The sequence below is a fragment of the Gopherus flavomarginatus genome, chromosome 12, assembly GCF_025201925.1.
Source record: "Gopherus flavomarginatus isolate rGopFla2 chromosome 12, rGopFla2.mat.asm, whole genome shotgun sequence".
NCBI classification, from domain to species: domain Eukaryota; kingdom Metazoa; phylum Chordata; order Testudines; family Testudinidae; genus Gopherus; species Gopherus flavomarginatus.
The window spans coordinates 33092298-33116092 of record NC_066628.1 but is presented as its reverse complement, the minus strand read 5'-3'; the positions used below and the strand labels follow the sequence as shown (position 1 = coordinate 33116092).

General features: G+C 40.4%; 1 protein-coding gene across 4 annotated transcripts in view; it reads right to left on the bottom strand.

The window, feature by feature from the left end:
* B3GNTL1 (UDP-GlcNAc:betaGal beta-1,3-N-acetylglucosaminyltransferase like 1) overlaps nt 1-23795 on the bottom strand; it is a 313585-nt gene that overhangs the window by 7790 nt on the left and 282000 nt on the right. For all 4 annotated transcript variants that reach the window (XM_050919448.1, XM_050919450.1, XM_050919449.1 and 1 more), the window contains 2 exons: nt 16486-16554; nt 12012-12086 (listed from right to left, as the gene is read on the bottom strand). In XM_050919448.1, the coding sequence (XP_050775405.1) occupies nt 12012-12086; nt 16486-16554 (144 nt within the window). The remainder of the gene's footprint in view (nt 1-12011; nt 12087-16485; nt 16555-23795) is intronic.

Genomic DNA, 23795 nt, shown 5'->3' with positions numbered 1-23795 from the left:
TTATTGCATTAGTTTAGAAACTCATGACCCTAGACAGCTTATTTCAAGAGACTAGAGAAAGCAAAAAAAAAAAAAAAAGTATCTCTGAGTTCAAAGTCTGTTTTGTTCTTTCCTTCCTTAACTGGTCATGTTCTGGATAAACCCCCAAGGCACCCCCCTGCAAACCCCTGGAAACAAAAACCTTGCAGCTCCAGAGAGAAATACTGGCAGCTTTCAGACTCTCTTTTCATCCTCAGCTCACGGGGTGAAAGCCGGCATGTTCAAGAACTTTTCCAAGATAGCCCAGGGGGGATGGTCCCCAGTTCAGACTGCTGGCAAACAGCTCATTCTAACTGCTAAGCACAACACAGGAATTGCTCTGAAACCAGCTCTGCAGAGGACTGTGTGTGCGTGCTTTTGTTTTGTTTTTTAAGTACACACATTTTAAGAGACTGGAACGAGGATGCCATTTAATAAAATAGTAATAAATGTGCTTGTCTCATAAAATTCACCTTTCAACAAGCAACTGGCATTTAACCATAGTTATAGGTGTTTCCTTCAAATCTTTTTTACTGTCTGGACAAGAAACGTTGTATTTTTGTTCCATGCACAATATTGCAAAGCAGTGATACAGACTCAAGTGAAAGAGTGATGTCATTAGGTAAACATGCCAACCTCAGCCTTTCTGATGTGATACTTCGCCCTCCTATAGTCTTTAATTTCACAAATCTTTAAGCTCTTCATAAATAATGTATTAATCATGACAATACCCTAAGAAGTAAGTAAGGGATAAACCAGAATTGCTTGAAACACAGCAGCTGTGTTAAGAGCTTTAACAACACACACCACCAATATGAAATCATACAGGAAAGAAGTGAAGCATAATACGTACAACTAAAATGGCCGAAAGAACTCAACTGTCCTGGTCAAAATCTGATCAAAAAATTGCTGTGGGATCTTTAATGATCATAACTGTCAGAACCTCAGCTTTACTTCTCACTCAGCTGAGGACATCTCCAGCTTCCCATATCATGAGGTTCAGTCAAGGAAGAGAGCCATCAACAGAATCTCTTACAAACACAACTTCCCTTAGCATCTGAGTGTTCCCTGAAGGTCTCCCATTCAAACAATGAACTGCCCTGATCCTGCTTTAGCATGAGATGTGAGAATGCTAACAAAAGTATCCAAGTAGTGTTAATGTCATGTCTACAACCTGGATCATTGCTGCCTTTGGGGAAATAAATGTTGGATTCTGTGAGCATCAGTAAAGCTGTGTTACTCCCTCCTTTCATGTTCCTCCACTTCTCAGAGGGTCAGGTTTGTGGTTCTGACTTTTTAAAGAACAACTCTTCATTCTTTCTCCTGCTTGAACTGACAGATGAAAGGAAACATCTGCAGGCACATTGCTTCAGACCTCAAAACCATATGGCTCTAATTACCTTTTTTCGGTTCTTCCACTTTAGTCTGCTCAGCAAAAAGTATTAAGAAAGCTGCTGCCGTGCTATTTCAGCAACAAGGTAACCACAAACCCTAGTGCTAGTATTTATTGAACTCTGATGCTTTCTGTGCCTGAGAGTGATATAGTGGTAACTAATGCATAATTTACATAGCACCTTTCATCCCAAAAGAGTCTAAAGCAGGGGTCCCCAACGCGGTGCTCGCGGACGCCATGGCGCCTGTCGGGGCATGTAAATGCGCCCGTGTCCTGACCAGCGGTCGAGCATCCGCCGAAATTCGATACTCGACCACCGCCACGGTGGCGCCAGATGAAAAGGTTGGGGACCACTGGTCTAAAGCAATTTACAAAGTGCTCAACAGAATACCTAAGTAGGGTATATGCCACTCACTACCCAAAGACTGCTAGCAGCTGGACACAGCAACACTAAACCGTTTAAAACAGGAAGTACAGACTACCACACCTAGCTGGAAGTGTGAGATAAAATGAAATGTGGCTATTTACACATGGACACTAAACACAGAATCTGCAGACTTCAGAAGTAAGAAGCTTTTTCAAGGAAGTCCTTGCTTTACAAAAATAACGCCCAATTGCTCAAAACTGTTTGACAGGTTCAATATGTTTCTTTAGAGACTGCTGAGCTAGGGTGCTGGGAAGGGCCCTTTTTGTGTGTGCTCTGTTCTTCTCCCATTCCCTTGGAGAGACACACACACACACCCCAACTACAGGGACTGCAGGTGTGCCTGTCTCTTGCACAAGGAGCCCATAATGTGGAGGAAGCTGTGCCCTCTTCCCCCTGGCACACCTAGGTAAGAGGCAGGCACAAGATACAGTTAATTCCCATGCCACCTTCCCCTGGTATCCAGTCATTGCCACAGCACCTCTCCTCCCACTCAGGAGACAGGTTAGTCCCCATATCCACAGCGCGTGCTTTATAAACAGAGTGGACTCTTCCCCTTTGCCACAAAACCCCACTTTTTTTTAGAAGATCAATAGCTTCAGGGCCTTGACTCTCTCATTTGCTGAGCACCTGCTTCACCTATTGCAATCAGTGGTAGTTGAGGGCATTCATCAGTTTGATGGACTGGGCCCTCATTTTGTGACTCACTTGAGACCACATATGTCAGTGGTCTATGTGCAAGACCGCCCACTCAAGTTAATGTGGAATTCTACATAACAACATATGGCTAAGTTATGACCCATGGTCTTCACCTCTCCCATGCCAGGACAGAGGGAGCAGGATGAGCCTCCCACCACATGGTCAGAGTTCTGAATGTAGGTTTATTTTCAAGTTTTGTTTTTTTCTTTAAAACTCAGATGCTAAATTAAGCAGCATGGTTAAAAGGAATCCCATCATTCCCTGAGCAGCAGGTTGGGAAGCTGAAACGAGGCATGGCTTTACACAGCTGAACTAATGCAAGAGGCTGCCAGGAAAACTTACTGTATTTCTCACACACTAGCTTTTGGCTTCTTAATTGAGATTTGAAAGTAGAAAAACCCTTTTCACTTCAAGCACTTGGAATCCAACCTGAGCCACAATACTCTGTGGAATAGAACTGGAGGAAGAAAGAGCATGTTCCTCTCTCCTAGTCTGGAGAGAATGAGAAAACAAAAAGAATGCAGAGCTGTAGGTGAAGCAGGTTTTAAGGTTTTGGGATAGAATTTGGACCATCAAGAGCAAAGATTTTAGTCTCACAATGAGCAAAACACGCAAGTGCAGCCCCCTCCCCCTTTTCTACCTCCACAGAATTGCAGCTGTAGCTCTTTGGCCTAAATGCGCTGAAAGCTTTTTACAAATGGAGCAGGGACTGCATAGTGTAGCTTTTCCTTTCAAGAACTAATTTTAAACGTTAATGACAAATAGTGCCAGCATAAGCTAGAAAGATGCTGCCTGCAAAATCCAGTGAGCAAGCAAGCACTATACTGAGTAAATGGCAGTCACGGAAGTTCCACAAAAACAATCCATTTATTAAATTATCTAATCTTCTCAAGTGAGCAGGCACAAACCAGGCATGTTTTGCAACAGCTTTAAAATCCACACTGGAACTGAAAACAAGCTGCTCCTGTCCTGGATTGCAAAAGAAAGGAAAATAAGCCTATGGAATGCGTTCTTGTACAATATTTTAAATAATAGGACAAGTCTTCAGGAGAAATGCCATCTCATCCCAGAGCACAGGATATTGGAGCCCAGCATGCACAGACCTGCCATGATCAATTCTCTCAAACTGATACTACTTTTACACAGTCATTCGTCAGAACAAAACCGCTCTTTAGTTAGTGTGAGACCTCTCTTGTAGGAGCTACTGAAAGAATCATAGATAGGTAATATGCTTAGCTTCAGAATGCTAAACAAGTAAGATGAACAGGTGACTAGTCCTGCCAAGTTTTTGATGTAGGGATAATTGTTTCATATTTGGTTATGTAATTTATATTATGCCCACCCTGTACAGCAATATATGGGGGGAGAATCCTGTCCATCAATGGGGATGTATGGGTGCAACAGCCCAGGATGTTTAGAAGTCTGTTACTGACTTTTATTTAAGAAGCGCTTGTCTAAGAGCTGAGAGGATGTGCTGCTAATTCTGCCTTCCAGAAATCTTTGACAATTGCAGGTAACAAGTTCAGCAGGGAATATCTGTCTGGGTCATACTTGTTGCATGAGCACATATTCAGATTTGAGAACTGCTAAGCGTTTCAGAACAGGGCATGTAAGGTTGTTTTATTTGTCTGCATGACCTGAAACACACATCTGGGCAAAACAATTTGCCCAAATGGTTTGAAAATTTCTCTAAAACATGCATTTTGTTTCCCTATGGCATGCACAAGAAAGGTTTTCTTTTAGAGAGGAATTTCATGTCTCTAATATAGTAAAATTAAAATCTTCCTCCTCACATCAAAGTGTGATTCATTAAATCAGCACTTTTTTTGCATTGTTCCAACTGATTAGTTTGTGTCAAAAGCACTAAAATGCCAAAGATATCCAAGACTATGGAAAAGGCTTCTCATTTAATCAGCCTTAATATCAGTTTGTGTTAATTCCCCTCCCACTCCATGACTGATTAGATCACTGTTTTTCTGGCTATTGCACCTAGTTTACTCATTGTTTTTGATGAGCTGCATAACTGTGTCTACAGGCTGCTCTGCTACCACCAACTCCTTTGCGACCATGAGCAGAGATGGGATTGTGAAAGCTCAGATCTGACAGCACATTCTGCAGGGAGGTGAATTAAATAAATAGCAGTGAGGTAGGTTTGTTGTTGAGCTCATTTTTCAGATGTGGGCTGCACAGAAAGCAAAGCAAGTTCAAACAGTCTAAAAATATAACGAAGACTGAATCCTCAGCTTTATACTTAGTCTGCACAGTATCATCACAGATCAATGAAAGTTCAACATCTCTGCAGATTTCAATCAGTTTAGAAACCATTTCCTCTAGTGGTCAGGCCTAAAGTTTGAGGACTTCTCCACACAGGAGACTTAAATGTTTTAAACCACAGTCAGTTACAGGCTTGTTTTGTTTTTGGTATAGGGCTGCTTTCCAGAGCAGATTAAAAATGACTACCGAAAGGTGTGGTCATTCAAGTCCAGCCACAATAGCGCAGCCAGTAAGAATGAGATTTCAGTTTAAACCATGCTCAGGCAGCCTCTGCAAGAAGGTGTCATACTAACATAGGTTACGCTATGTGTATTGTTGGCAGAAAGGGGGATTGATGGAAGAACACTACATAAAGATGACCTGCAAGGCAAAAGGGGGGAGAGAGTAAAAAAGAGAGGCAGAATGGTCCAGCGGACATGGCCCTGGAGTGGGACTCAGGAAACCACTGAACCTGAACTTTAGGCTCTGTTTCTCCCCTCCATCCTTTGTCATGTCTAAGTAGACTGCAAGCTCTTTGGGGACAAACCCTTGCTATATATTTGAACAGTGCCTAGCACCAAGGAGCTCTGATCTCAGTCAGGGCCTCTGGGCACTACTATACTACAAATATTATTATTATTATTAATAATTAATAATAAACAAGGCTTGAGATCAGGTTTCAATTCCTGGATCTACCACAGACTTCCTATGTATCCTTGGACAGTCATTTAAGCTCTCAGTGCCCCATTGTTAATGTGTACAAATTGATCTGAGATCCTTAGAAGAAAGAAATCTGAAAAGAAACACTTTCTTTTTTCAGTTTAGTCCTTGTCCCCTTGGCCGCTATTGTATTCGCTCATGTTTTTAATATTGCTAAAAGCCTGTGCAGTGGCCTCTTTCTCTGAATAACAGAGACTTGGTGGGATAACTCACATGGCTGGAGTACTGTCATGGATGAGTATAAACTGTTCAGGAAGGACAGGCAGGGCAGAAAAGGTGGGGGAGTTGCATTCTTTGTAAGAGAGCAGTATGACTGCTCAGAGCTGCAGTATGAAACTGCACAAAAACCTGAGAGTCTCTGGATTAAGTTTAGAAGTGTGAGCAACAAGGGTGATGTCATAGTGGGAGTCTGCTATAGACCACCAGACCAAGGGGATGAGGTGGACAAGGCTTTCCTCAGGCAACTAACAGAAGTTACTAGATCACAGGCCCTGGTTCTCATGGGAGACTTCAATCACTCCTATATCTGCTGGGAGAGCAATACAGCGATGCACAGACAATCCAGGAAGTTTTTGGCAAGTGTAGGGGGCAATTTCCTGCAAGAGCTGGAGGAACCAACTAGGAGCAGAGCTCTTTTTGACCTGCTGCTCATAACCAGGGAAGAATTAGTGGCGGAAGCAAAAGTGGATGGGAATCTAGAAGGCAGTGACCATGAGATGGTCAAGTTCAGGCTCCTGACAAAAGGAAGAAATGAGAGAAGCAGAATACGGACCTTAGTCTTCAGAAAAGCAGACTTTGACTCCCTCAGGGAACTGATGGGCAGGATCCCCTGGTAGAATAACATGAGGGGGAAATGAGTCCAGGAGAGCTAGCTGTATTTTAAAGAATCCTTATTGAGGTTGCAGGAACAAACCATCCTGATGTGTAGAAAGAATAGTTAAATATGGTAGGCCATCAGCTTGGCTTAATGGTGAAATTCTTGCTGATCTTAAACACAAAAAAGCAGCTTACAAGAAATGGAAGATTGGACAAATGACCACAGAGGAATATAAAAATATTGCTCAGGCATGCAGAAGTGAAATCAGGAAGGCCAAATCACATTTGGAGTTGCAGCTAGCAATGGGATGTTAAGAGTAACAAGAAGGGTTTCTACAGGTATGTTGGCAACAAGAAGGTGGTCAAGGAAAGTGTGGGTGCCTTACTGAATAGGGGAGGCAACATAGTGACAGAGGATGTGGAAAAAGCTAATGTACTCAATGCTTTTTTTGCCTCATTCTTCACAAACAAGGTCAGCTCCCAGACTGCTGCACTGGGGAGGAGGTAACCAGCCCTCTTTGGAGAAAGAAGTTGGTTTAGGACTATTTAGAAAAGCTGGACGAGCACAAGTCCATGGGGCCGGATGCACTGCATCTGCGGGTGCTAAAGGAGTTGGCGGATATGACTGCAGAGCCATTGGCCATTATCTTTGAAAGCTTATGGCAATTGAGGGAGGTCCCAGATGACTGGAAAAAGGCTAATATAGAGCCCATAGGAGGATCTGGGGAACTACAGGCTAGTCAGCCTCACCTCAGTCCCTGGAAAAATCATGGAGCAGGTCCTCAAGGAATCAATTTTGAAGCACTTTGAGGAGAGGAAAGTGATCAGGAACAGTCAGCATGGATTCACCAAGGGCAAGTCATGCCTGCCTAACCTAATTGCCTTCTATGACGAGATAACTGGCTCTGTGGATGAGGGGAAAGCAATGGACATGTTATTCTTTGACTCTAGCAAAGCTTTTGATACGGTCTCCCACAGTATTCTTGCCAGCAAATTAAAGAAATATGGGCTGGATGAATGGACTATAACGTGGATAGAAAGCTGGCTAGATCGTCGGGCTCAACTGGTAGTGATCAATGGCTCCATGTCTAATTGGCAGCCGGTATCAAGCAGAGTGCCCCAAGGGTCGGTCCTGGGGCCAGTTTTGTTCAATATCTTCATTAATGATCTGGAGGACGGTGTGGATTGCACCCTCAGCAAGTTTGCAGATGATACTAAACTGAGAGGAGTGGTAAATATGCTGACAAGGTAGGGATAGGATATAGACGGACCCAGACAAATTGGAGGATTGGGCCAAAAGAAATCTGATGAGGTTCAACAAGGACAAATGCAGAGTCCTGCACCTAGGACAGAAGAATCCCATTCACTGTTACAGACTAGGGACCGAGTGGCTGGGCAGCAGCAGTTCTGCAGAAAAGGACCTAGGGGTTACAGTGGATGAGAAGCTGGATATGAGTCAACAGTGTGCCCTTGTTGCCAAGAAGACTAACGGCATTTTGGGCTGTATAAGGAGGAATATTGCCAGCAGATCAAGGGACGTGATCATTCCCCTCTATTCGGCATTGGTGAGGTCTCATCTGGAGTACTGTGTCCAATTTTGGGCCCCACACTACAAGGAGGATGTGGAAAAATTGGAAAAAGTCCAGCGGAGAGCAACAAAAATTATTAGGGGGCTGGAGCACATGACTTATGAGGAGAGGCTGAGGGAACTAGGATTATTATAGTCTGCAGAAGAGAAGAATGAGGGGGGATTTGATAGCTGCTTTCAACTACCTGGAAGGGGATTCCAAAAAGGATAGATCTAGACTGTTCTCAGTGGTACCAGATAACAGAACAAGGAGTAATGGTCTCAAGTTGCAGTGGGGGAGGTTTAGTTTGGATATTAGAAAAAACTTTTTCACTAAGAGGGTGGTGAAGGACTGCAATGGGTTCCCTAGGAAGGTGGTGGAATCTCCTTCCTTAGAGGTTTTTAAGGTCAGGCTTGACAAAGCCCTGGCTGGGATGATTTAGTTAGGGATTGGTCCTGCTTTGAGCCGGGGGTTGGACTAGATGACCTCCTGAGGTCCCTTCCAACCCTGATATTCTATGATTCTATGCTGCCTCACTAGCAGAATTTATTATCTCAGCTCCAGTAACATCAGCATTACCATCAGTCAACAAGACACCTCAGATGGTAGGGTGCAAAAGTATAAAAGAGGATGTTACCTGGCCATGGTCTCTGGGTATTTGACACCAAAATTGTGACTATTTTCATTCTTAATTTCACATCAACAGAAAGGTGATTAAAAGATATTGAGATTCCAGAGGCCATTCCACAAAGATTCCATCTAAGTAGACCAAATTGTGGCTCCCAAAAGATCATCTTTAAAGGTGTTATGCAGTATAATGTAGTCTGCACACAGAATACAGTCACCGATAGAGAAAAGTACTGTAAAATTACAGTTGAAATCATGAACCAGAGTTTTCAGAGCAGACAAGATATTGAATAATAGCTTCCTTGTCAGGGCTTCAGAAATTAGATGTACTTTATAATGGGTTATGCAGCTGTTTTGTCCTCGGTCTTCCACCTACCATTATGTTTCATATGAAAAATTAAATTAGTTGCAATATTACTAGCCAATGTCAGGCTTATTACCAAGCTGTCTACATGATAATGCCCTGGGGTCCTTGCAGTCTGGTTTTACAACTGTGAAGTACTTTGATCTCTGTTCTGACTCTAAGGATATGGCTACACTTGAAATTTCAAAGCGCTGCTGTGGCAGCGCTGCAGGAGTGCTGCCACAGCAGCGCTTTGAAGTGTGAGTGTGGTTGGAGCGCCAGCACTGGGAGAGAGCTCTCCCAGCGCTGCACGTAAACCACATCCCTTACGGGTGTAGCTTGCAGCGCTGGGAGCCGCGCTCCCAGCGCTGCAGCACTGATTACACTGAGGCTTTACAGCGCTGTATCTTGCAGCGCTCAGGGGGTGTTTTTTCACACCCCTGAGCGCGAAAGTTGCAGCGCTGTAAAGTGCCAGTGTAGCCAAGCCCTAACCTTAGGGGCGCTACGGTCAAAAGGGATTGCAGGGGATGAGTTTCAGCTAAACAATCATAAAAACTGGATAGGTTTTAAATGTCTTTGTTTATATGAAGGAAACCTGCCAATATGGTTTTTAAATATGTAGCGTTAGTTGCAAGTTTCAGTAACTTTTAATATTCACAATGAGAGGGTATTTGTTATCATGCCTTTCAGCATCTGATCTGATGCTTTTGTGTTGTTCCTTATTTGTGTTGTGCTATGTTATTTTAATGCAATAGCAGAATATCTGCTGCTCATCTTTTAGTAATTCAGGAGTCAACCGAATGAGTGAAAGAGAAAGCAGTTGCAGTCTTTGACTCTCAGCAGTACTCAGACGCAGAAGAGGCTTAAGAATGGGCATGTTGCACACAATGACTTAAGGGCCTGATTTATAAAACAAAGTCTTTTGTTTCTGCACCCACAGTTTGTGTGCCTGAACACAGTTATGGTTGCAATATTTTGAGTACAAACAAGGGCAAGTGACCAACCATGTCTGCAACATGCAAGGACATTTGTGCCCACAAAATGGTACGTCAAAAAGGGAGAACAGATTAACCACCCTTTAAAGATATCCTTGCTTTTTATTATTCTTAATATTACTCTTATTTCCATTCCCTCCCTGCAATAATCTCTAAAAACAATTTCACAAAATTGGCCTCTACATCTTAGGATGAGTTTTGACTAAAACCTAGGGCTGTCGATTAATCACAATTAACTCACGTGATTAACTCAAAAAAAATTAATCGCGATTAATCACACTGTTAAACAATACCAATTGAAATTTATTAAATATTTTTTGGATGTTTTTCTATATTTTCAAATATATTGATTTCAATTACAACACAGAATACAAAGAGTATAGTGCTCACTTTATTTTTTTTATTAAATATTTGCACTGTAAAAAGTGTTTTTCAATTCACCTCATACAAGTACCATAATGCAATACACCTCTACCTCGATATAACGCTGTCCTTGGGAGCCAAAAAATCTTACTACATTATAGGTGAAATGGCTTTATATTGAACTTGATTTGATCTGCTGGAGCGTGCAGCCTCACCTCCCCGGAGCACTGTTTTACTCTGTTATATCCGAATTTGTGTTATATCGGGTGGCATTATATTGGGGTAGAGGTGTATCTTTACCATGAAAGTGCAACTTACAAATGTAGAATTTTTTTTGTTACATAACTGCACTAAAAAACCCCAAAACAATGTAAAATTTTAGCTCCTACAAGCCTACTCAGCCCTCCTCCTTGTTCAGCCAATTGCTAAGACAAACAAGTTCGTTTACATTTACAGGACATAATGCTGCCTGCTTCTTATTTACAATGTCACCTGAAAATGAGAACAGGAATTTACATGACACTTTTGTAGCCAGCATTGCAGGGAATGTGTGTGCCAGATAAGCTAAACATTCATATGCCCCTTCATGCTTCCGCCACCATTCCAGCTTCCATGTTGATGATGCTCATTTAAAAAAATGCACTAATTAAAATTGTGACTAAACTCCTTGGGGGAGAATTATATGTCTCCTCCTCTGTTTTGCCTGCATTCTGCCATATATTTCATGTTATAGCAGTCTCGGATGATGACCCAACACGTTGTTCATTTTAAGAACACTTTTACTTCAGATTTGACAAAACACAAAGAAGCTACCAGTGTGAGATTTCTAAAGACAGCTACAGCACTCGACCCAAGATTTAAGAATCTGAAGTGCCTTCCAAACACTGAAAGGAATGAGGTATGGAGAATGCTTTCAGAAGTTTTAAAAGAGCAACACTCTAATGCAGAAACTGCAGAACCCAAACCACCAAAAAAGAAAATCAACCTTCTGTTGGTGACATCTGACTCAGATGATGAAAATGAACATGCGTCGGTCCACACTGCTTTGCACTGTTATTGAGCAGAACACCTCATCAGCATGGATGCCTGTCATCTGGAAGGGTGGTTGAAGCTTGAGGGGACATACAAATCTTTAGAGCATCTGGTATGTAAATATCTTGCGATGCTGGCTACAACTGTGCCATGCAAACACTTGTTGTCACTTTCAAGTGACACTGTAAACAAGAAGCAGGCAGCATTGTCTCCTGCAAATGTAAACAAACTTGTTTGTCTGAGCGACTGGCTGAACAAGAAGTAAGACTGAGTGGACATGCAGGCTCTAAAATTTGACATTTTATTTTATTTTATTTTATTTTTGAGTGCAGTTATTTTTTGCACATAATTCTACATTTGTAATTTCAACTTCCACGATAAAGAGATTGCAATACAGCACTTGTATTAGGTGAACTGAAAAATACTATTTCTGTTGTTTTTTATTGTGCAAATATTTGTAATAAAAAAAATAATATAAAGTGAGCATGTACTCTTTGTATTCTGTGTGGTAATTGAAATCAATATATTTGAAAATGTAGAAAACATCCAAACATATTAAATAAATGGTATTCTATTATTCTTTAACAGTGCAATTAATCGCAATTAATTTTTTTTAATCACTTGACAGCCCTACTAAAAACACTTCTGTAAACCATCGGAAAATGTGTTTTATAATAAAAACAAAAGCACATTCTTAATTAGGGTGATGCTAGCAGATACAGAAGTGCTTCATTTAGCTTATGCCAAAAACTGTACTCACCAACTTTACACAGATAATGAAAGGTGGGGTTGCGTCTCTGAAATGTTGTATGGGAATTTGGGGTTTTCGTCTCTCCTGCAAACAGCGAAATTTCATTAGAAGACATAAAGGGTTATTTTTAGCTCAATAATGGGGGTTGTTTGGCATTAAAGAGTGAAACTGTATTCAAAGATCATGTATTAGAATGGCTCATTATTTTGCTTTTCACTTCAAATACAATCTAGTTTCTGAGTCACTGTAAACAACTACTTTCTGTAACACCCAATAACTAATTTCATCTGACCATTACTCTTTTGTACAATCAGTTTTCTTACCTCCAATCTACAGAACATTGTTTCCAGTGCACATTTTTTACATGACCACTGATTTGAGATGTGTATATGCCTTAGACACATGTACACATTATTTCAGGCTAGAGCTTATTACACAAATATTTCAACTGTATCATCAAGAATGAAGACCCTGGATATTACAAAGTTACTAAACACCCTCAATTCCCATTGCCTTCAGCATGAGCTGACGGCATACATCATCTTCTCAAAGAGCACTGAGCTCCAAGGGTCTGACTGCCCAGTGAAATCAAGAGCACTGAATCTAGCCTTATGCTTACAGTAGATTCTTTCTTTTTAGATGGTTAATTTACTGCCATTTAAATATCTTCTTCTTTTATCTTGAGTAACACAAAAACCTACTGCCTACATTTGTCCAGGTGATTCTAGTGAGAGACATGTCACCTAAGGAGCATGTTACAATCTATCCTTTGGACTCTTCTTCAAAGAGAAACACTGTGCTAGGTTGAATATAGCTCTATAAATAACCACTAAACTTTTCTCTCTCTCTTTCTTTCTTCCTTTCTTTCACCATAGATTTTTGCTTTTATGCATCATGGGCCAAATCCTGTTCCCACTGAAGTCAGTAGCTAAACTCACTTCAACAGGAGTTTGGCCCCCTACACAGACTACATTAAAAAGACATTTGTTTTTCTTCTCCTCTAAGCTGACCACATTTTCAGTGACTGCAGTGTGCTCCTGACTCCCTCTCAACTACAGTACAAAGAACTTCCCTTACCTTAGATCTAGAAACTGACCTCTCTCCCACGCAGACTTGCTGTGATCATGCTTTTTATTGGTATAATTTACTGATGGAGATGCTAAGTCATGAAACCCCACATCATCCCATTTCCCCTCTCCTACTAAAGAGCAGCTGAATCTTCATGGAAAACAGTCTTCAGGGAAATAATTCTGCTTCTATAAATCTCCCCACCGCCCACGTAACATAACATAAGAACGGCCATACCAGGTCAGACCAAAGGTCCATCTAGCCCAGTATCTGTCTACCGACAGTGGCCAATACTAGGTGCCCCAGAGGGAGTGAAGCTAACAGGCAATGATCAAGTGATCTCCCTCCTGCCATCCATCTCCATCCTCTGATGAACAAAGGCTAGGGACACCATTCTTTACCCTTCCTGGCTAATAGCCATTTATGGACTTAGCCACCATGAATTTATCCAGTTCCCTTTATAGTCTCAGCCTTCACAACCTCCTCAGGTAAGGAGTTCCACAAGTTGACTGTGCGCTGTGTGAAGAACTTCCTTGTATTTGTTTTAAACCTGCTGCCCATTAATTTCATTTGGTGACCTCTAGTTCTTCTATTATGGGAATAAGTAAATAACTTTTCCTTATCCACTTTCTCCACATCACTCATGATTTTATATACCTCTATCATATCCCCCCCTTAGTCTCCTCTTTTCCAAGCTGAAGAGGCCTAGCCTCTTTAATCTTTCCTCGTATGAGACCCTCTCCAAACCCCTAATCATTTTAGTTGCCCTTTTCTGAACCTTTTCTAGTGCTAGAATATCTTTTTTGAGGTGAGGAGACCACATCTGTACACTGTATTTGAGATGTGGGCGTACCATGGATTTATATAAGGGCAATAATATATTCTCAATCTTATTCTCTATCCCCTTTTTAATGATTCCTAACATCCTGTTTTCTTTTTTGACTGCCTCTGCGCACTGTGTGGACATCTTCAGAGAACTATCCACGATGACACCAAGATCTTTTTCCTGACTTGTTGTAGCTAAATTAGCCCCCATCATATTGCATGTATAGTTGGGGTTATTTTTTCCAATGTGCATTACTTTACATCTATCCACATTAAATTTCATTTGCCATATTGCTGCCCAATCACTTAGTTTTGTGAGATCTTTTTGAAGTTCTTCACAATCTGCTTTGGTCTTAACTATCTTGAGTAGTTTAGTATCATCTGCAAACTTTGCCACCTCACTGTTTACCCCTTTCTCCAGATCATTTATGAATAAATTGAATAGAATTGGTCCTAGGACTGACCCTTGGGGAACACCACTAGTTACCCCTCTCCATTCTGAGAATTTACCATTAATTCCTACCCTTTGTTCCCTGTCTTTTAACCAGTTCTCAATCCATGAAAGGACCTTCCCTTTTATCCCATGACAGCTTAATTTACGTAAGAGTCTTTGGTGAGGGACCTTGTCAAAGGCTTTCTGGAAATCTAAGTACACTATGTCCACTGGATCCCCCTTGTCCACATGTTTGTTGACCCCTTCAAAGAACTCTAATAGATTAGTAAGACATGATTTCCCTTTACAGAAACCATGTTGACTATTGCTCAACAGTTTATGTTTTTCTATGTGTCTGACAATTTTATTCTTAACTATTGTTTCAACTAATTTGCCCGGTACCGACATTAGACTTACCGGTCTGTAATTGCCGGGATCACCTCTAGAGCCCTTTTTAAATATTGGCGTTACATTAGCTAACTTCCAGTCATTGGGTACTGAAGACGATTTAAAGGACAGGTTACAAACCTTAGTTAATAGTTCCGCAACTTCACATTTGAGTTCTTTCAGAACTCTTGGGTGAATGCCATCTGGTCCCGGTGACTTGTTAATGTTGAGTTTATCAATTAATTCCAAAACCTCCTCTAGTGACACTTCAATCTGTGACAGTTCCTCAGATTTGTCACCTACAAAAGCTGGCTCAGGTTTGGGAATCTCCCTAACATCCTCAGCCGTGAAGACTGAAGCAAAGAATCCATTTAGTTTCTCCGCAATGACTTTATTGTCTTTAAGAACTCCTTTTGTATTTTGATCGTCAAGGGACCCTACTGGTTGTTTAGCAGGCCTCCTGCTTCTGATGTACTTAAAAAACATTTTGTTATTACCTTTGGAGTTTCTGGCTAGCCGTTCTTCAAACTCCTCTTTGGCTTTTCTTATTACACTCTTGCACTTAAGCTGGCAGTGTTTGTGCTCCTTTCTATTTGCCTCACTAGGATTTGACTTCCACTTTATAAAGGAAGTCTTTTTATCTCTCACTGCTTCTTTTACATGGTTGTTAAGCCACGGTGGCTCTTTTTTAGTTCTTTTACTATGTTTCTTAATTTGGGGTATACATTGAAGTTGGGCCTCTATTATGGTGTCTTTAAAAAGGGCCCATGCAACTTGCAGGGATTTCACTTTAGTCACTGTACCTTTTAACTTCTGTTTAACTAACCCCCTCATTTTGTATAGTTCCCTCTTTTGAAATTAAATGCCACAGTGTTGGGCTGTTAAGGTGTTCTTCCCCCCACAGGGATGTTGAGTGCTATTGTATTATGTTCACTATTTCCAAGCAGTCCTGCTATAGTTACCTCTTGGACAAGCTCCTGCGCTCCACTCAGGATTGAATCTAGAGTTGCCTCTCCCCTTGTGGGTTCCCATACCAGCTGCTCCATGAAGCAGTCATTTAAAATATCGAGAAATTTTATCTCTGCATTTCGTCCTGAAGTGAAATGTTCCCAGTCAATATGGGGATAATTGAAATCCCCCACTATTATTGGGTTCTTAATTTTGATAGCCTCTCTGATTTCCCTTAGCATTTCATCATCATTATTACTGTCCTGGTCAGGTGGTCGATAATAGATCCCTTTCTTAACGTAATTCCCTTTCTTATTGTGCATTTCTAGAGATATCTGTATGAAAACAGGATCCTTATTCCTGAAGAGTCTCTGTTCCTGCCTGCTTATTCCCCACATATAGCGACATCTCTCGGTGAGGAGACTGGAGAGTGCAGGATTGCTAACATAAGAGAGGCCAATGGTTTCATTCTAGCATGGGCTGGAACTGACCAAAACTTGTTACCATCTGTTCTATGCACTATGTGAAATGAGTTGCCGCTCTCATTTGGTTCTCATATTACAAAAAAACACCATGACAAGTGGTGCTAAATGTCACTCTGGCTCCCTGCTGTATAGGAAGAAAAATTCCACACATTCTATTACCCATCCCCTGCCATCTAGACCTCTAATTAAATAAATATAATATGGACAGCTTACTATAAATCTTCACTATATTTAAAATTAGTGACACTCTTTTTTTGCTGTTTGTCCAATGAGCTTAGAATGTCATTTCTCACAATTCCAGATGACAGTAATGGAAGTGACACTAGTTGTTACTAACCTTGGATTCTTGGTAAGTGTAGAAACCTTTCATTATCTTATTTTCATCAACATCACAAAATGCAGCTACCTGGCGAAAACAGAAAAAGGAGACAAAGCATTTAATAAAGCTCAGTACTATCAGCAAACCTCTCACTTGCTATCATTTCCCCACTAAACTTGCCCCTCTATTCCCTTTCTCACCTTCACAAAGCCCTCAAAAGGAATCTGATCTTGAGCTCCTCACAAGCCATTCTGAAAAGAGTGCAGGATGGTGGATTTCAAACTGTCTATGAATCACCATGGTCCACACAGCGACTGCTGGTACTTGGAAGAGTGCGGGCTGGTTACATGGGCCTTTATCTTGAAAATGCTTATTCCTATGAGTAAAGTTGAGCACGTGTGCGAGTGAATGTAAGACTGGGGCGATGGTTCTGGCTCTCCTACTTGCTTGGAGCTGCTGAATCACATTAAAGACAGCTTTCCCTACACTATTCTTGAGGCAGACAATTGCTGTAATTTGCCACAGGGGTGTTACGCACCTCGGAATGGGAAAGCAGGTGCTCTGTGTGATTGCCAGTAGGAGGGAAGGTATCCATGAGACATGCATTCTACTTACATTATGAGTAGGGCTAATCAAAATATTTCTGTTTGAAACTTTTCTCCATTGGAAAGTTGGATTTTCTACTGAATGAAAAACCATCCCCAAAGTTTGCTTATATCAGGAGTTCTCATTGTCAAGTTCTAACAGGCTGTCCTTTCTAAAGTTCTAGAATAACCTCCTATGTAGGCGTGTGGTGAAAGGAAAAACTTAAATGTCCCCTGAGAGATGTCAGTTAACAAGAAGCATGTTAAATCTCACTGATAACAAATCCATTATTCTATCCCATTCCTTGAAAAAATGTTTAAATATTAAAGATTAAAGACTATTAAAGATTACTTTAATGTGATTTAGTAGTTCGCTGCACACACACATTTTCTGGGACAGATTTCAAACATTTTGCTCATACACGGAAAAAAGCTACAGAAAATCTTTGACATATATCTGAATTAAAAAAAAAATCCAGCTTAGGAGACTTTCTGTTGCCAAAAACACATTCAGAGCCACAAGACAACTAAGAATATTAATAGCAGCATCAAGTGAGCACATCACAACCTTATGGCTCAGAATAGGAAAGCTTGTTGCTACAACGTGGCTCAACAATAGACCAGAAATACAAAACACAGAACAGACGATAGTTCAGATTGGACTGTCTCAGTTCTAGGTGGGAAGTGTTGTGCCTTATAATTACTTGTAATGCACAAGGAACAAAAGAAAAACAAGAGGACCTTGAGCTAAAATTACACTATAACACTCCTACACAAATGTACCTCTCATTTACATTCTGGATAATCAATACATGCCCATTTACCTGTGTATAACAATTCTGAACTAAATACCCATTAACCAACATATGTTAAAACACTACAGAAACTACCTGTGGAGCTAGTATCTTTCACCAGATACCTGTGTACAACATGGCTGCAATAATACCTGAGAACATTTCTGTAACAGTACAATAAATTCTTAACCACAGTGCACCAAAATTTGGGGAGCCAGTATTCTTACTTGTATTTTATATTACATCTAAATTCTATGTGTGTTTTGTACATACACACCTATTTACTTGTAAACCGCCTTAAAAAATGCAAACAGATTTGTAAAAAATGGCCAAGTTAAACAGATTTTAGGAGCTTTGTAAATTACCACAGAAATACTTTGGTTTCTCTTATTGTACGCTGTAATGAAGCATTATTTCTGGATGCAAACTTGCCAAATATTTCAAATGTTTCCTTATTTGCATTCCTCACAAATATGCCTGTGATCCCAGTTATATGGTGGCTCCAAAATAAAGCACGGGTTGCCAATAACATTTTCCAGAGAATTTTACAAATGCAGCCTGTTTTCCTTTGGTTTCCATTGCCCTGTTCACATTACCCTCTCAGGTCTGTCAGAATGAAGCAGAGCATTTGTTTGTAGATATTTACTTAAAGTCTCAGAGAAATCAATTATTCTGTGGAGCGATGGGTGACATTTTTCTACCCTTTTTATTTTTGCATTAAAAATTGATTAACAAGACTTAAAAACTAGAAAACTTGAAAATTCAGACAGCTGGGTTTTTATTTCTTACAGTAACATAATGTTGCAAAAGGCTGGATCCTTTTCATAGCAACAGCCACCTCATTTTCTTCCTATGATTAAGATAATCATTTCCTTTAACCTACTGACCCCCACTCCCTCTGAAGACAATGAACATCTTTTCATTAATTTCAGTGGGAGTTACATCAGTCCCATCAGCTATAGCTACACTAGAGAGCTTACAGGGGCACAGCTGCACTGATACAGCTGCGCCCCTGCAAGCACTCTAGTGTAGCTGCTCTAAGCTGACAGGAGAGAACTCTCTCATTGGCTTAATTACTCCAGCTCCCATGAGTGTCAGCAGCTACGTTGGCGTTGGCGGGAGAAACTCTCCCATTGACATAGCACTGTCCACACTAGTGCTTAAATCAGCATAAATTATGTCGCTCAGCAGGGTGGCTCATTCACATCTGTGTGACATAAATGACATTGACTGATTTAATCTATCTCCCATTGTTAACCTACTCTTGGTCTGAAGGCTAAAAGTGATATGGAATTGCCAGCCCTCTGCCCTTCCAAGCCAGGGCAAAATTCCTTAGCAATAGAATTAGGCCCTCAGTGCCTTCAGGCAATTCTGAGATGGAGCTTTTTTTTCCAGTTATAAAATAAAGACTGTGAAGTGCAAAAAGCCTTTGGGGTGGAAGCCAAGTACTATCAGCTGGGGCTCTTTTCAAGCCCTAGGTATAATCACTCTTGTATCAGACCTTCTAGTATAGGCCAATCTGTGAACAACAGAGACAAAAGATAAATAATAAAGGAACACAGAGTGACTAGAAACATGAGCAGAAAATAACAAACGGAGACTCATTGAGGAAAAATATAGCTATTAACATATGGGGGAAACTAATCAAACACTCCAGGGGAGGCAGATGTTTGTGCTTGGAAAGCAGGACTGCTGGAAGAGCGTGAGGGTGACCATGGACTGCTAATTAGATGAGAATGGAAAATCAAACTAATGGAGTTTCAGTCTGCAAGTACAGAAGCATCACATCACAGACCAACAAGATGAGAGTCCCCCACCAATGCTGGTTCTGAGATCACACTGAGAATATTGCACATGGTGCGGGCACCTCAGTACAAGGGAAAGATCAACCAACTGGCTGGAACTCAGAGTAAAGCAGAAGTGATTAAGGAGCTAGTGGGATCGATGTCTGCAAAAAAAAAAAAAGAAAAATTACACAGTGACTGACAGCGGTGGGTAAGACATTGGCACTTGATAACCATGATCAATTATTTGAAGCCAAAACACTAAGATTCTAGCTCTTTGGGTTACTCTCTCAAATGGCACAAATTAATATGTTTTTCACTCCTGTGAATTCTGCCCCAAACATTCCTCCCTATTTCAACATGTAAAGAGCCTGTGGCATGTCAATTACACGTTATAGGGGAGCCAGGATTGGGCATGGTAGTGGTACCATAAACTTTCCCTCTGTGCCTCTCTTCTGACATGTGTGTGTGGACAAGCCATGGGATGGGAGCCATCTCATTATGCAATAATCTTCTAAGGTTCCCCATTACAGGAGTCATTTAAAATGGAAGTGTACAAACCAATGGAGAATACTTGTAGGAAACAATTATGTGTTTCCTAACTCAGTTTGTGTGGCAACAAGCTAATATTTCCTTGCCAAAATTAGGATGCACATTTTTTATACCAGTACTTTGCAAGCTGCATTTACCTGCTTTCAAACTCTTCACTTCCCTGCAAGAGTTAAGTTCCCCCACCAATGACTCTTTTGCACTGTCCGTGGCAATGATGAATGGTATAATAGTAAAACAACATTTAACAAATATAAAAGATGCCCCATTACTAGCAGCAGATCATATCTGTTAAACTTTGCTTTACTATTATCCCATTATTGTTCCCACTCCTAGTGCAAAAAAATCATTGATGGAGGAACTTAATTCTTGCAGGGAATATAAAACAATACCTTGGGTTTCTGTTCCAAGGATCCGAGCTATCTTTTTAGCAATATCAATGCTGTTATGGATAACTTATTTAATTATTTTTCCAACTTTGTGACCAAAAAATAAACTGTTCACCTTTCAGCTAAGATAAAAGGGAAAGCTTTATCCAGGCTTCATTCCAATGAATTAAGTTGAAAATTCCGTTCCAGGCCCTGAGATGAAGAGCATTATTGTTTTGAGCATCAGCATGATTTTGTTCTTAAATAAGTATAAAAAAGTCTTGATCTGTCCATGGACTGTACCCAATGACCTTTCCTGTCTGACTAGGTCCTTGACCGCCATATTACCTCCCCCATGTACCAACTGCGGCCACTACATGTTGCAAAGTATAAACACCATGTGTTGGTCACCCTACACATCCAATCCTGATGTCACCTGACATATGAAACTCCCAGTAAAGGCAATAAAAGAAAGCATGAAAAAATCAAGCAAATACAATATATGATTTTACATGGCAGGTAAGTATATGAGACAAATTTCCCTTGGAAAATGGGGTTGATTCAACCCGAATTAAAGTTTTCTTATCAGAAAGATGAATGCCTAACACAGCGGTATATTTATACGTAACTTCCAATGGTTTTAGGCGGTTTAAACCTGATAACTATAGCACTGTAAAACACATTAGCCTAAAATAGGTAATTCTTCTATCAGATTATATGCCATGTGGGTGGTCCAAGAGACAGCTGATTATTTTTCTGCCACCACTATTTATTTTTTAATTTAAAAAAATGTGCGTCCGGAAACTGGATACAGAACTTGCACGCAATTGTTTATGCAATAAGCAGAACTCAGAGCATCAGGCTTACATGACCTGTTTACTTTAGACTAATAGGCTTAACACAGTCTCTCATTTATTTTTCTCCACCAATTAATTCCAGTCTTGTGTCTTTTATGAAGACCATCCATGTCTGCAGTGCTGTATCCTGTAACCTATGAATTATAAAATAATGTTATGACTGAAAAATACTCTCAAGCTTATTTGCTGCAACTGGAACGACATGGTAGATCATAAATAAATGAGTTAGTTACTCTAAGGCTTATTTACTGCTTTCAGTTGGCTCAAAAGCCAAATAGCCACTATTAGGAAACAACAGAATGCAATATTGCAATGGCTTCTGAGTATCTGTGATTGATTTATCAGATCACTCTTTGGTTGTAAGAAAATGAATAAGTGGCAAAATATTTTTTGTTTTGATACTGTTTTACTCAAATCTTCACAATGCCAAAAGAAAAGATTGCTACTTTTCCAAGCTAAAATACAGCAGGGAAAAACGCAATCCCTGCAGCTACGCATAAGTCATCAGTTATACAATTATTATGAGAAACAGTGCTTTATTGGCATGGCTCACTTAATATGTAAACAAATGTAGCATTAAAACCAAACCAAAATACAACACAACACTCTTTCACAACAAAAAGTCTACCTGGACCAAATTCCAAAATCCTAACTCTGACAAATCTCCCTCTGGGGGAGACATTCCACATCTGGGGAAGAAGACAACATTTTTCTGGCAGGCTGTTTTTAACAAAAATGGCAGCTGTTTGAAGATGGTTACAGACTAGAACTGTTAGATAGTGGTGTGCACTCACCTTCTGAAAATCAGGCCTCTTTAAAGTCTCTCGATTTGGGGACCCCAAAATTGAGGAACCCCAAATCATTAGCCGCTTTTGAAAATCCATCTAGGATTGGAGTTTCCAGTGAAGTCACTGCTTAACTCTGCTGCCAATGAAGTCAGTGGGAGTTTTACCATTGATTTCAATGGGAGCAGAGTTAGGCCAACACTGAGCACTTCCTGGAACCCCCAATACTAATATACAGTACAGGAAATCAAGAGGATTCACCTTGGAATATATTATTTATTATTATTTTTGCAAAATTAGTTTTTTTTGAAAGCGTCTAAGAGTTGTAACAAGAGGAACAGTAGCTCATTTCATACTTGATGTGCCTTCTGATTTCTTGTTCACTACAGGAAATGGCTTTTTACACTTTCTCTTCTGCTCATCATTGTATTAGAATTTCCAGTGGTAAGGCCTATGCAGAGTTTAGCAACCTAAGAATACTACTTTTGTTAGCAGGGACTTCTTCACAGTATTTTCTTTCCTCAAGATTATATTTCATCTTGAAAATGAGCTTGATATCAGTTGCAATGTGCTTTACATGTAGGCTGATGATTTACAGCATGCTGTGGACTGGGATTATAGCAAACTGAGAGAGTGAACTCTACAGTGATGTACTATGACCCTACTACTTGATTTTTCTACCACCACCCTAAACACTGTGATGCACAAAATGCAATGCTAGCTATAATGAACCCCTACATACAGTGAAGCTGTTATTTGAAAAAAGCGTACTTTACTGTAAGCTAGTTCCAGGGGAATAAGCCTTAGAAAACTGTACAAAACAAATACCAAGTCCTCTCTAGCACATTTTCCCTAGACTATATATTGCAGAATTATGATAGAGGATTTTATTGCCTGGGCTCATGTATCTTTCATATATTTTAAATCTCTGATGAGCGTCACGATCCTTCTCTTTGTTACAATTTCTTATACCGATAGTTGCGTGAAGGCCTAGGGATTATTTTAATATATGTTTCTGGAAAAGTAAAATCTATTCTTTCAAAGCACCTCAGAAGAAAATAACTCAGAGTGCAAGCACCATAGTGTAATAAGAGAAAGTGAAGTTAATGTCAAACAAAAAGAGACACCATGTCAGATGTACAGGCCTTCCAGTCCGTCTCAACTGGAACCACAAAGTTAATGAGTGTGACCATTCTTACACAAGATCCGAAGATCATAATCAGCATCAAAGTGCCAGTCTCATTCCACCTGTTCATCTTTACTGCTGAACCACAGGAAGTGGGTGTGCCTTTTAATTCCAAGCATGTGCTTCATTTATCAGTTCTGAGACACTGCTTGGTTAGAGACAGCATTACTTTCCCTCAATACACATAAATATAATAATATTCCTCATCAGAAGGCTGCAAAACCACTTGAATGCCAGAATCCAGTGCCTATGTTATAGCCAGCATACAATGTAAACACCTCTAATACACACAATCCCTTATTACATGCAAAAAATAGCTCCATTCTTAGAAAACAGCTTGGGACTCACTTTTAAATTTCTCTTCTCCAGAAATGGAGAACGGCCTTTGGTCATTTCTTTAGCAGCCAATATTAAAAATATT